This window comes from Haliaeetus leucocephalus, unplaced genomic scaffold (assembly GCF_000737465.1).
Source record: "Haliaeetus leucocephalus isolate CR32 unplaced genomic scaffold, Haliaeetus_leucocephalus-4.0 Scaffold174, whole genome shotgun sequence".
Taxonomy (NCBI): domain Eukaryota; kingdom Metazoa; phylum Chordata; class Aves; order Accipitriformes; family Accipitridae; genus Haliaeetus; species Haliaeetus leucocephalus.
In genome coordinates, this window is record NW_010972610.1 from 52,937 (window position 1) to 65,305 (window position 12,369).

Consider the following 12,369-nt stretch of genomic DNA (forward strand, 5'->3'; position numbering starts at 1 on the left):
GCCCCACCGGCTCCGGTCCCGCCGCTGGCATCCCGCCCACACCCCACACCCCACACCCCCACACCCCGTCCCGGTACCCGGGGCTGGCCGCCCCCGGGGCGGAGGGCCGGGAGGTCCCGGGGGAGCTGCAAGGCGCTGGGTGCCGCGGCACAGCTGGCGAGAGCCCCCGGGCAGGGGGCTTCGGGCAGCGTCCCTGCCTCCGGACTGCCTCCTCCGGCTGCTTCCTCCGTGGGTCTTGCGAGGGATGCTCGGAGCGGCGGGGCTCCCCAGGGTTTCCCCGGGGAGCAGTCAGCAGCCGGCTCTGTCTTGGCTCTGCCTGGGGTCGGGCAGATCCTGGGAAAGGATTCCCTCCCTCGGAGGCCGGTGGCGTGGACAGCTAAAAATCCCACGCCCAGGTTCATGTCTGGCTTCCAGTGGGCTCTGCGGTCCGGGCCGCAGCAGTCGCGGAGCCTTCAGCTCTCCAGTCTGTCCCTTTGCGGGGACAAGCCAGCCCTTCGCGCTGCCACAGGCCAGAATTTCCACTCTGGCAGTGGGATGGCATTTCCAAGCTGCAGCTTGTTCCTGGTCTAGCTTTTTTATTGTTGTTGGGGCTGGAGGGTTTTTTCTTTCTTTTTCCTATGCCCACTCCTTTAACATCCTCACCATATCAGGAGCGGCAGAGCTGGGCGCGGTACCCGGGCTGTTGTCACTCGGGCTGTGTGCGGAGGAAATGGCCCCTTCCTGCAGCCGCAGATCGGGTTCCCCGGTCACTGGGAGCTGCCAGAGAGCTCGTGTTCCCAAGTGTCCATCCGTGCAGTTCTGACCCACTTTGGGGGTGATTCCCTGGGAAAAAAGGCTCCTGACGATGTGGGGCAGATGCTGCAGGCAGAGCATCTCACCGTGGGGGCCAGCCCCAGCTCCCCGTTGGGCAGTCTGGCAAGGGACGAGCTCTCGGTGAGCCTGGAAAAAAAGGGTGTTCATGGGGTGGAGGTGACTGTTGTGTTAGCTGTGGGGCCGGCCACTCTCCCGGCGTGCTGCTGAGCTGCTCTGCTCAGAGAGGTGCTGGCTGCGCCGGTCCCCACCCTGCCGGCTCACCACGGGGGACCGCGGGTGCTCAGTGGGGCCACGCAGGGTGACAGCCCCTCGCGGCTCCCACAGTCCCCCTGCTTGGCCGATGTCCCCCAGGCCATTCATTCCCGGCGCTGGAGCACCAGGCCAGACGGGACCTGGCACTGCAGCCAGCCGGGCCTGCTCCAGCCTGTGAATAAGCAGGAGACATTATCCCCTGGGTTGGTGCATGCCTCCCTGCGTCTTGGTGCACGGGGCTGCTCCCCACGGAGAGGTCTCATCGCCCCCCGTCCCTTTGCACCCCGGGGTTTGTCTTTCCTGCAGCACCCCCCCCGCCGTGGGGAGCGGGGCCGGGTGCTGCTGAGGCAGCGTTTCCCCGTGGTGGCGATGGAGCAGGAGGCCTTTACCAAATGGAAAGAGCACGAGGCCAGGCATCGAGGGGCTGGCGGGCGGCCAGGGCCACCGCTCCCGGCCAGCCCCAGCTCCCAGCCCTGCGCACGGGGAGCCTGGGAAAGTGGGGGGCCCCAGTCCGCTGGGCCCCAGCAGCCACAGCTTTGGCCGGGTCCCAGCCCGACGGGGGCGACTCGCTCCATTGCCCCTGGCACTGCGCTGTGTGCATCAGCTGGGGGCCGGGGGGGGGGGGGGGCGGTTCGTGGCTTCGGGCTGCCGTGTTGCACAGGCCTGTGGGGGGGGTCCCACAGGAGAGGCTCCCGGCTCACTCCACCGCCTCCGTAAACAGGAAATCCACAAGCAGCTCCGATCTCCTTTTTGGGAGCAAAGCCGCACAGGGCATTCCTCCCCCTTTACTCACTGCTCTGCAAACCCCAAATACCATCCCCATGACGGCACGGCTGCTATGGCCACCCTACCCTGGGGAACGCACCTCGTTCCTCTACGGGACAGGAGCTGGAGGTGTGAGGATGTGGTGGAGGGGCTGCACAGGCTGGGCTGGGGTTGTGTGTCTGGGAGGAGCCAGCGTCAAACAGGGCACTAGGGATGGAGAAAACCCTGTTGTCCCTATAGGAAGGCGAGGGGATGCATGGTCAGGCATCCCATTCCAGTAAGCACTGGCTTGTTGCACAGTGCCAAAGGGTGTTCTGGATAGCAAATGCAGAAGTAACCACCAAAAATGCTTTTTAAAAAATATATATGCATGTGCATGTATGTATGAGACATGTGGTGATTGAGGGGTTTCTGCTCCCTTAGGCTGAGGCTGAAGTGGCTTCTCTGAACCGCCGTATCCAGCTGGTGGAGGAGGAGCTGGACCGAGCCCAGGAGCGCCTGGCCACTGCCCTGCAGAAGCTGGAGGAAGCTGAGAAGGCAGCAGATGAGAGCGAGAGGTGTGATGGGAAGGGACAGCAGGGGTGGCATTGGGTCACCATTGATTGCAAGCAGCCCCCTTGGTTTCACAGTGGGGTCCCTCTGAAGTGACCTTATGGGCTTTGTGTTGGTTTTCCTGCAGACCCCCAAGGGAGAGAGCAAAGCCACAATGCAGAGAAGGCCCCCAGATACAGGCATTCTTAAAAGGGCACCCATAAAATCCTGAAAAAATTTGATCTGGTGTTTATACAAATATCAGGCTGTAACCAAAAGCAGAGGGTGCCTGGAGCCTGTTTTCTGCCCCTGAGCAGCTTCCTACACTCATGGGCTGAAGAACAGCCCAGGAGAGGACATCTGTGCCTGGGAAACAAGGTCAGCTTTTGAGAACGAACCAGAGTCATTCAAAAAAACAGCCCTGCAAAGTCTGTTGCCCCATCCTGCTGGCAAGCAGGTTTCCCAGGCTGGAGCCTGCAGGCGAGGGCATTCAGGTTGTACAGGAGTGCCTGGACATGTCACAGTGTTCCTCACAGTTATGTGAGCTCTTCCCTCCATTAGCAAAGACCAGTTTGAGCAACAGCATCCAAGTGAGAGGAGAAGAGTCTGCAGGAGTCTCTGCCATGGGGGTTCACAGGGGTTTGGTGACCCCCTGCTTGTGAGCATCACCCCTGAATGAGAAAAGGCTTTGCCACAGGATGTTTTTTAGCATTTCCTAAAGGTTGCTGGCCTGTCAGGCTGCTTTTGTGGAGGTTGTGGCTGGCTCATCCTGGGCTGCAGACATTTTCCCCCCTAAATGATGGCTTCCGGACCTGCCTGGTTGAGAGGCAACATAGCCACAGGTCCTCTCTCTGGAACACGGCCCTGCGACCTGCTCCACTGCTGTAATTGCGCACAGGAGCATCCTTGGGGTACCGCTCGTGTGACCCTACTGCGTGGGGTTGCCAGCGAGTGCTGGCATCCCCAGGCAATGTCCCATGTCTCTGGAGCTGGAGGATGGCAGGGTTAGGGAACAAAGGGCAGGCAGGAGGTAGAGGTGCCACCTTGACCCATGGCGGTAACATCTTCTGGCTTGGGCTTTCCTCAGAGGCATGAAGGTCATCGAAAACAGGGCCATGAAAGATGAGGAGAAGATGGAGCTCCAGGAAATGCAGCTGAAAGAGGCGAAGCACATCGCAGAGGAGGCTGACCGCAAATACGAGGAGGTGCGTGCTCCCTTCTCCCACTCATGACCCCCTGGTAGCACCTGGGGCCGCCTCCTTGGAGCCCTGTGCCCCAGCCGGAGCAAGCATGGGGCCAACACGTGCCTCTTGCTGCCCTCAACAGGTCGCCCGCAAGCTGGTTGTCCTTGAGGGAGAGCTGGAACGCTCAGAGGAGAGGGCAGAGGTGGCGGAGAGGTGAGCAGGGCTCCTGGTGGGCAGCGCGCGGAGGTCCCATGCAGCCCTTGCCCCAAATCCCTGGCAGCCGTGGGGACGGGGATGTCTGCATGGGGATGGGGAAGTCCCTCCCTGGGAGCGGCAGGGTCTGCCATTGGGGTGGTCCCTGGGCTTGCAGGCTAGGGGCAGGGGGATGCCAGCCCGCCGGCAGCACATCCTTGACCCTGTTCTCTGCTGTGTCCCCCCCCGGGGTGCCCCTCTTCCACCCCAGCCGAGTGAGACAGTTGGAAGAAGAGCTGCGGACCATGGACCAGACTCTCAAATCCCTCATTGCCTCAGAGGAAGAGGTACTGGGGCAGGGGCGCGGGGCGATGCGCAGCAGCCCCCCTCTCTCTGTCGCTGTCTCTCAAACCATGCAAGCCACCTCTCTCCTCTCTGCACCACTGCCTTCACCGCCAACCTCCCCTCGCCTCCCCCTCTGGCGGGCGCAGGCTGGGCACGCTCCTCCATCCCACCATGCCTGCTCTCCTTCTTGGTGGGGCCGGCTGGCAGTGATGCACGGGGTGTCCGTGCAAGGAAGCATGAGGAATGGATGAACGGATGCGTCCCAGCAGCTCCTGCTCGCAGTAGCTCTGCTCCTTCTCCACCTGTGCTGTTTTCCCCTCTCTCAACTTGTTTTCTCTCTTTCTTTCCTCCTTCCCCACGACCACTCTTTCTGCTCCCCCCCTCTCCTTGCCCCCCGGCCCTGCTCCCTCTCCTGGCGGCCCCTGCTTGGGATGTAGTAAATGTGGTGACCTAGAGGAGGAGCTGAAAATTGTCACCAACAACTTGAAGTCCCTGGAGGCCCAGGCTGACAAGGTAGGACGCAGAGGTGCTGCTGGGGCTGGGCAGAATGCGTGGGGTCTGGGGGTGCTGGGGTCTCCTGCTGGGGTGAAGGACGGCCGGAGGCATCCCATGGGGCTCAAGGTGCCTGTCTCTTTCTCTGCAGTATTCCACCAAGGAGGACAAGTATGAGGAGGAAATCAAGCTTCTAGGGGAAAAACTGAAGGAGGTAAGGGGTGTGGGGCTGGCACTGCATCGATGCAGGCAAGAGTTTGCCATCCCATGTGGGTTTTGACCACGTTATGCCTGTGTCCTCCCACTGTTCCCTAAATTGCAGCCCTGCAGCATGGCAGGTGCCTGGGTCTGGGATGCCCGCCCCATCAGCCTGCTCTGGTTTAGGGTGTGGGGGTCCATGGGGCCCTAGTCCCTTGTCTTTCCCAGGGGTGGGCTTCTGGAGAAGGGTACCAGAGTTGCAGACGGGGCAGATTTGGGGTGTGGTGCAGCCTGCACCATCCCTGTCATGCCCCACAGCTCACTCTCTCCCTGCTATGCTCTCACAGGCTGAGACCCGGGCGGAGTTTGCAGAGAGGTCTGTGGCAAAGCTGGAGAAAACCATTGATGATCTAGAAGGTAAAATGTCCCCGCTGACCCCGTGTCCCTCCTTCCCAGGGAGTGCTGGCCACAACGTGCCCCTGGTGGGGCTGGACAGGGCTTGGCCAGGGTGAGGGGTGGGCAGGGGTCTTGGGAGGGGGGAGGCTGGATGCTGTGGTGTCTAGTGTGGGAGCGCAGAGCTGCTGGGATCTGGGCTCTGCCCTCAGGTGGGAAATAGGGCCACATCCACATCGCCTGTGCCTGCCACGCTCCTGCCGCCCTCGGCCCCCTGCTCACAGCCACTCTCTCTCTCTCTGCCGCCTGCCCCCTGCACTGCCCCCCCACCTGCCCCCCCCACCTACAGACGAAGTGTATGCGCAGAAGATGAAGTACAAAGCCATCAGCGAGGAGCTGGACAATGCACTTAATGATATCACCTCCCTCTGAGCCCCCCGCCGGACACCAGCACTGCACCCCTCCCTGCCTGCCTCTTCCCTCCCCAGCTCTTGCTTGCCTGGCTGTCCCACTACCCTCCCTGCCTGGTCTGTCCTCCTCCTGTCCTTCCTAGCCTGTGCCTGTCTGTCAGCTCCTTTGGGGCAGGTGCCGGCCCAGGGTGTTCCCGCAATACCCCTCTTTGTGGGGAGTCAAGGTATAGGTGCTTGGGGGTGCTGGGCAGGGCAGGGAAACAGCCTCTGGGACCCCGACGGGCTGCACGGACAGCGCCTAATGCAGTTGCAGGTCTGTGACACAGCATTGCCCAGTGGGATACAGGGCTGTGCCCAGGAGCCCTTTGCTCCAGCAGCTCCCTCCTTGGCTCTCCAGCAGCAGGAGCGCAGGGAACCCTGCAGCTCTAGGGCCAGTGGGGCCACCTAACCCCCACATCCCCCTAACAAAGTCCACCAGTGCTGCTTGCTGGGCCCAGTGTGGGAAGGACCTGCACAGAGGAAGCAGCATCTCCGCTGCCAAAGCTCAGGCCCACGGGATGAAGGGTTGGGTCCAGCTGCGCAGGCAGCTCTTTCCCAGGCAGGCAGGCAGGCAGGCAGTCCGTCCGTCCCAAGACCCCCAGCTCCTCCCGCATCCCTGCCTCCCTTCTGTCCTTTGCACATCGCTCTTCAGTTTGCATTTCATGACTTTTCTTTTATGTTCTGTCCCTCTGGGTTACTGAGTTGGTCTCAATAAAGCATTTTTGTGTCCTTGGTTTCTCCTTTGTTTTCTTCATGCCACTCTGTCCCTCATCTCCTGCCTGTCTCATACAGGTGCTGGTAGCAGGGTGGTAGGAGGTGGTCGCAGGTAGCTCGCAGCCGCTGGACGCCTGGGATGGCTGTGGCTGAGCCCCGAGCGGCTCCCACGCTGCCAGGCTGAGCGGGATGGGGCCCTTTTTGCCTCTGCCTGGAGATGACCCCTGCCACCCCCCGGCCCTCATACACAGCTTTCCTCATCTTGTGCCATCTTCTCCATGACTCTTTTGTCCTGAAATAGCAGGGTTAGACTTGGTCCTGTCCATTCCCTGTCCCCACTCCCAGACATTGCCTGCAAGCAGCGATCTCAGCCGTGGCCTCTCTCCTGCATCACTCTCCCTCAATGAAGGGGCTGACCCTGCCCTTCAGCAGCAATCCCTAAATGGGTCCCTGATCCTCCTCCTTCTTCCTCAGCATCCTACCCTGCCCCAGAACCCAGTTCCCAAACTGATGGACCCACAGCCCCATCCCTGGCCCTGGACCAGCTGCCTGCTCCTGCCAGTCCAGCTTGTCCCTGCTGCTGGCTGGGTGGCTGTGGGATTTCCAGTTAGGGCTTTGGGGAACACTGTTTTCTTTTCACTAACTTGCCTTTCTCTCTCTCTTCCCTCTGCTGCGCTGATGTCTCTGTTTTCTCTAGAGCGCTCCCGGCAGGAGGCTGAGAAAAACCGTGTTCTCACTAACGAGCTGCGGGTCATCCTTACTGAACTTAACAACTGAGCTGCCCAGAGCTCCCGGCCCCAGCCCAGCCTCCCTGCCTCATTTTGGCCAGGCTGGCTCGGGGCTGGGAGCCCCTACCCGCTCCCCGCCAGAACTAGGCAGGGTGGGGAGCCTTGGCTTATGCTCCTGGGGGTAACCGCCCTGCTTGGAGGGGGACAGGGAGCCTCTCTGCAGCTGGTCGGTTTTTCCTGGGAGAGGAATGAGGGGTTTTGAGATGTCGTGGGACGCCCACATGGTGATGGCTGTCCGCCGGCATCAGCCTGGCCCTGCTGGGGAGGGATGCAGTGGTTTCTATCGCTGCCTTCCTCCCCTTGTCCCAGGACTCAGCGGCCAGCCTCTTCCTCCTCACTCTGGTCACCCCAAACTGTGCAAGGAGGATCCCCTCAGAGCAGGGTCCCTGCAGGGTGCTGGGAGGGCTGAGATAGGAACTGGGGACCCGGCAGCACCCGCTGCCCCAAACTTGGAGCAGGGGACAGGGAAGAGCCCAGCAGGGAGTGCTGGGAGATGAGGCTGAGTGGGCAGAGTTCTCGTCCCATCCCCGTCTCTGGAGGGAAGGAGGATGCCATCTGGAAGCGAACACCGGAGGAGGCTGCCTCGGCAGTAAGCTGCCTGGCAGAGCTCATCCCTGCAGCCTCTTTAGCTCTGCTCCTTCTCTGTCTGCCCACCCTTCTGGGCTCCTGTCTCACTCCTTTTCTTCATGGAGCACCACTGGGTCATGCAGCAGGCACTGTCTCTCCTCTTTTCGCTGGCCAAGCATTTGTGCACGTGCCCACAGCCAGCTGGTGGTGATGCCCTGAGGCAGGATATACTGGTGACTGGCCAAGGAATGGTACCCGCCAGTGGTACCAGCGCTGCGGAGGGCCCAGCCATGGGCAACCGGGCACCATGGGACAATGGAAATGCTGAAGAGCGGGGACTGCCTGCCCCCAGTGACCAGCCTGGCTGGCCTGGCCACCCCAGCAGGTCCTGGAGCAGCTGGGCTCATCCCTGCCAGCGATGGGGCTGCTTGCATGCAGTCTGCTCCGCAGGGATGCCCCACTTAGCTGGAGTCTGTCACTGTACTGAAATGTCCATCTGTGTGTGTGTCTGTGGTTGGTGTGATGTGTGTGTGTCCGGCTGCATCTGGGTACACTTGGGCTGTGTCTGTGTGTGTGGCTGCATGTCCCTTGTATTCACAGAGAGTCTGGCCAGTGCCAAAGAGGAGAATGTGGGCATCCACCAGGTCCTGGACCAGACCCTGCTGGAGCTGAACAACCTCTGAGCTGCACTGGGAAGCCCCCATTCCTCTTCCCTACCCCACACTTACACCCCACTGGCACACTCAGGACGTCATCACTGAACTGCGTCTTGGCCAAATCCACACATCCATTGAGAAGGGAAGCCCTGCAGCCTTACAGTGTGGCTCGGGGACATCTTGTCTGTGCACAGCCTGACTGGCTCTGTCCTGTCTTCATGTCCAAATATTAAAGCAATTTGGCAAGATGGATGGGTGTGTTTGATCCTTGTGGGTGGGCACAGGCACTGGGATATGTGATGGGGGTCTCCCTGCCCAGTTTGTACAAGGAGGTTCTGCAGGGGCTTGGGTCCAGGGTGTGTACGGCCAGCATAAATATGTTCTCTGTGGCTGTGGGGGGCTGGGAGTAGTAATGCACACAGTTTGGGCTGCATTCCCTTGTCTCCATTGCTTCCTTGGGATGCACAGGAAACCTGCAAGTCTCAAGCTCAGTCCAAACTCACCATCCTGTTCAAGTGCACTGTGATAGACATAGGTCACTGGTGTGTCCCCTTCCACAGCCAGGATGTTAACTGCCTAGCACTTGGGGAAGCCACAAGGTCTTTGACCTCTCCGTGGAGCCTACTTCATGGTTCGTGTTCATGATGGCATCTAAGGATGCATACAAGTATGTGACCATGCATGCACGCATTATTAGTTATAAGGGTCTTCTCCAGGTCTGGGGTTAGCTACTTACCCTGTTTACTAGTTGCATTTACTATTACCAGTCACTGAATGCCTGCCTGCCTGAAGGACAGCTGTATAAACTAGCAAATATTAATGCAGTCAGTAGGCAACCAATTCCCAAAGCATTCAGGAAGTTTCCTCCTGGCTTGCTATATTTTCTCCAACACAAAGAGAAGCGCAGCAGGATGTGTCTCATTGCTGCCACCAAAACAGGCTGGATTTCCTGGGGATGCCCAAAGTCATGATCTAGTCCTGCTCTCCGCTTTGGGCCCTCCATGATGTGCGCCAAGCCCTGTTGTCCCACACTACCCGGCGGATATCCCTCTAAAAGCACAGACTCATGCTGCCAGGAAACATAATTCATGTTGACCCCTTGCTCAGCTAGTCCATTGCCCCAGTGAGCAGCCGGTAGGGATAGCTTTCATTATCTGCTTTCCTTTATTTGCAGAGCCTGTCAGCTCAGGAAGAGGAGGGTGGTGAGATTGCATCTCTTTCCTGCCCAGGTGCTGCTGGCCTCCTGCCCTCCCCCTGGCCCGGCACCTCTGGTTTGTGCCTCCAAGACCTCGTCCTAAAGGGAAAAGGGCTCCTCTTGCACAGGGTGCTCATTTTCTGGTTGTCCTCCCAGGGTGCGAGACCTGCCTGAGCCACAGCCTCCCACCCTGGATGTGCTGGAGGGGAGGACGGTGCACAGCTGTCTTGGCCTGCTGAGCTGGCCCTGTGCAAGGGCTAGAACTCCTCCTTGGGTCCACCTTGCTTTTCTGCAGCACATCAGCTGAGCCATTCCAATGTTTGGTCAAAGCACCTTCCAGGCAGGGGCTTGTTTGGCTGCAAAAGGAAAAGGAGTGTAAAACTACCTCCTCTTCGAGAGCCTGCAGGCTGCACTGCAAACAAGCCTGACCTGTGCTCTTAACAGGGTGCGTCCCCAGCACCCAGCCTCTGGGTGCCCTTCACCTTCCTGCTGGGACAAAGAGCCTTTTCACACCCAGTGTTTTTCCCCATTAGCTGCTGCTGCCTCCTGGTTTCGACCAGTCCATTTAATTTAACCTTTTACACCCCACTGCAAGGGCCTTTTTTTTTCTCTGAACTTTCTGTAGTTTGGCAGTGAGATCCTGGCTGCTGTTGCCAGGTGATGCTCTGCCCCAGAGACGTGAGCCTATCTTTCATGGTTCAGCACAGTTTTGTGTTTCCTCCATCTTCCCACTCATGTCCTTCCCCCCATGGCCTGCAGGAAGATGCAGGCTGAGGGAAGCTCTGGGAGGCCTGGGTGCTGTGGAGCTGCTGGCAAGGGAGCTCGACCTGGAGGCACATCTCCCCACATGCGTCACTCAGACCCACACTGAGGACTGCACTGCCAGTCCCCTCCTCCCTCCCTCCCCCTGCACCTCTCCCATTGAATTTCAACCTTTGGATTTGTTTACCTTGGCTTGACAGGCTGAAGATCTCCCTGAAGACCTTTCAGCCCTGGCGTGGGCTGCCACTCCATTGATAAACCACCACATTAACCTCTGGCAGCCTCTCACCTCCATCCTCCAGTTGTTTCATCACTCTGGTGCCTCATCTCATCTCTGAATCCTTCCTGTTCAATATCCTTGAACTACGTGCTGAAGGGGAAGGACCACACAAAGAGCATCACAGAGACATTTTGATGAGACACATTGAGCTGTGCACAGCTGGACACAGACCACTGCCACCCCCCAGTCCCTCCCTGCATTTACAGGCTGAGACATTTGGATACCCAGAGGAAGAGCCGTGTTGCTGAGCTGTGCGGGTTTTGCAGGGCTCTGGGTGATTTTGAAACAGGTCAGGCCACCTAAAGCCAAGTGCCACACAAAGCTCCTGGTCTCCAAATCTGTATTACTGATTTGTCGATCCCAGCAGAGGACAAGGCAGCTGGAGGAAGACATGGACAGCCATAACCATGCAGTGCTGCCTCATTTCTGTACGAGTTATGTATGCCCTGCATGCAGTGCTTAGTACTGCAGCCTACATTGGGGCTGTGATGCCTGAGCTGTGAGTGTGGAGTGGGTGGTGCAGGAGGAGCATGCAGCCCCTACCCCACACGCTCGGGGGCTGCAGTAGGTCTGGGAGCAGCATCGGAGGGAGCAGCGCTAGAGCCACCCTGCAGTGAGGCAGGCCTATGGTGGGCTGAAATGCAGCTAGGGACCCCTGGGGACAGCCAGCACTGTTACTGTAGAAAAAGCCATTCAAAGAAACTCTCTAAAACTCAGTTTTGGAGTTTTAGAAAGCAGGCATTTTTTATTGCAGCACTGGATGCACAGGGGATAGTTCCTCCTAACATGCATACAGTTACCTACAGCAAGCAAAGCTTATATTGTTCTAATATATACATATTAATTATATTTCCTGGAATTGTCATACATTTTCATGGTATTTCCCAGAAATCATTTACATAGTGTCCACCCTTTGGGGCACTTACTATTAAATGGGTCGGTGGTCTTTTGGGGTCTTTGAAACCCTCTGGTGGTCATTTTCTTGGTGTTCCCCTGTGCTCAGCACTGGTGAGGCCGCACCTCGAGTCCTGTGTTCAGTTTTGGGCCCCTCACTGCAGGAAAGACATGGAGGTGCTGGAGCGTGTCCAGAGAAGGGCAACCAAGCTGGTGAGGGGCCTGGAGCACAAGTCTTCTGAGGAGCGGCTGAGGGAGCTGGGGCTGTTTAGTCTGGAGAAGAGGAGGCTGAGGGGAGACCTTATCGCTCTCTACAACTGCCTGAAGGGGGGTTGTAGTGAGGTGGGTGCTGGTCTCTTCTGTCAGGTGGCTGGAGATAGGATGAGAGGAAATGGCCTCAAGTTGTACCAGGGCAGGTTTAGAATGGATATTAGGAAAAATTTCTTTACTGAGAGGGTTGTTAGACATTGGACCAGGCTGCCCAGGGAAGTGGTTGAGTCACCATCCCTGGAGGTGTTCAAAAAGCGCGTAGACAGGGCACTTCAGGACATGGTTCAGTGGGCATGGTTGACGGTTGGACTCAATGATCTTGAAGGTCTTTTCCAACCTAAATGATTCCATGATTCTATGAAACCTCAAGGTCTCTCGCATACCAGAAGATTCAAAGACGCTCAAGCCAGCACAAATTAAGCGCTACAAAATACAATGGAGTCTTTCAACTCCATCCTCTACTCAAGGCATCAGCACCCCTCACCCAACTGCCGGCACCCTGGGCTCGGCCCAGGTCCGAGGGGCAGCGCAGGACCCCCCCCCCCCAGCTGGCTGGACCCTGTGAGGGCAGCGGTGACAGACCCACGCTCCCCTGGCTACAGGCCTCGTCCTTCCGTCAGAGGGCCGGG

At 58.7% G+C, this 12,369-nt stretch overlaps 1 protein-coding gene across 12 annotated transcripts in view; it reads left to right on the top strand.

Annotated features, from left to right (window-relative positions):
- The window catches only part of TPM2 (tropomyosin 2 (beta)), a 13,769-nt gene extending 5,182 nt beyond the window's left edge, over positions 1 to 8,587 (top strand). For 2 of the 12 annotated variants that reach the window (XM_010563943.1, XM_010563948.1), the window contains 7 exons: positions 2,254 to 2,387; positions 3,449 to 3,566; positions 3,688 to 3,758; positions 4,009 to 4,084; positions 4,726 to 4,788; positions 5,120 to 5,189; positions 8,284 to 8,587. In XM_010563943.1, the coding sequence (XP_010562245.1) occupies positions 2,254 to 2,387; positions 3,449 to 3,566; positions 3,688 to 3,758; positions 4,009 to 4,084; positions 4,726 to 4,788; positions 5,120 to 5,189; positions 8,284 to 8,366 (615 nt within the window). In that variant the 3' untranslated portion in view covers positions 8,367 to 8,587. Of the gene's footprint in view, positions 1 to 1,472; positions 1,497 to 2,253; positions 2,388 to 3,448; positions 3,567 to 3,687; positions 3,759 to 4,008; positions 4,085 to 4,519; positions 4,596 to 4,725; positions 4,789 to 5,119; positions 5,190 to 5,514; positions 8,237 to 8,283 lie in introns of those variants that run through there. The other 10 variants (XM_010563945.1, XM_010563950.1, XM_010563955.1 and 7 more) reach the window with 9 other exon arrangements.
- Positions 8,588 to 12,369: the final 3,782 nt, after the last annotated feature.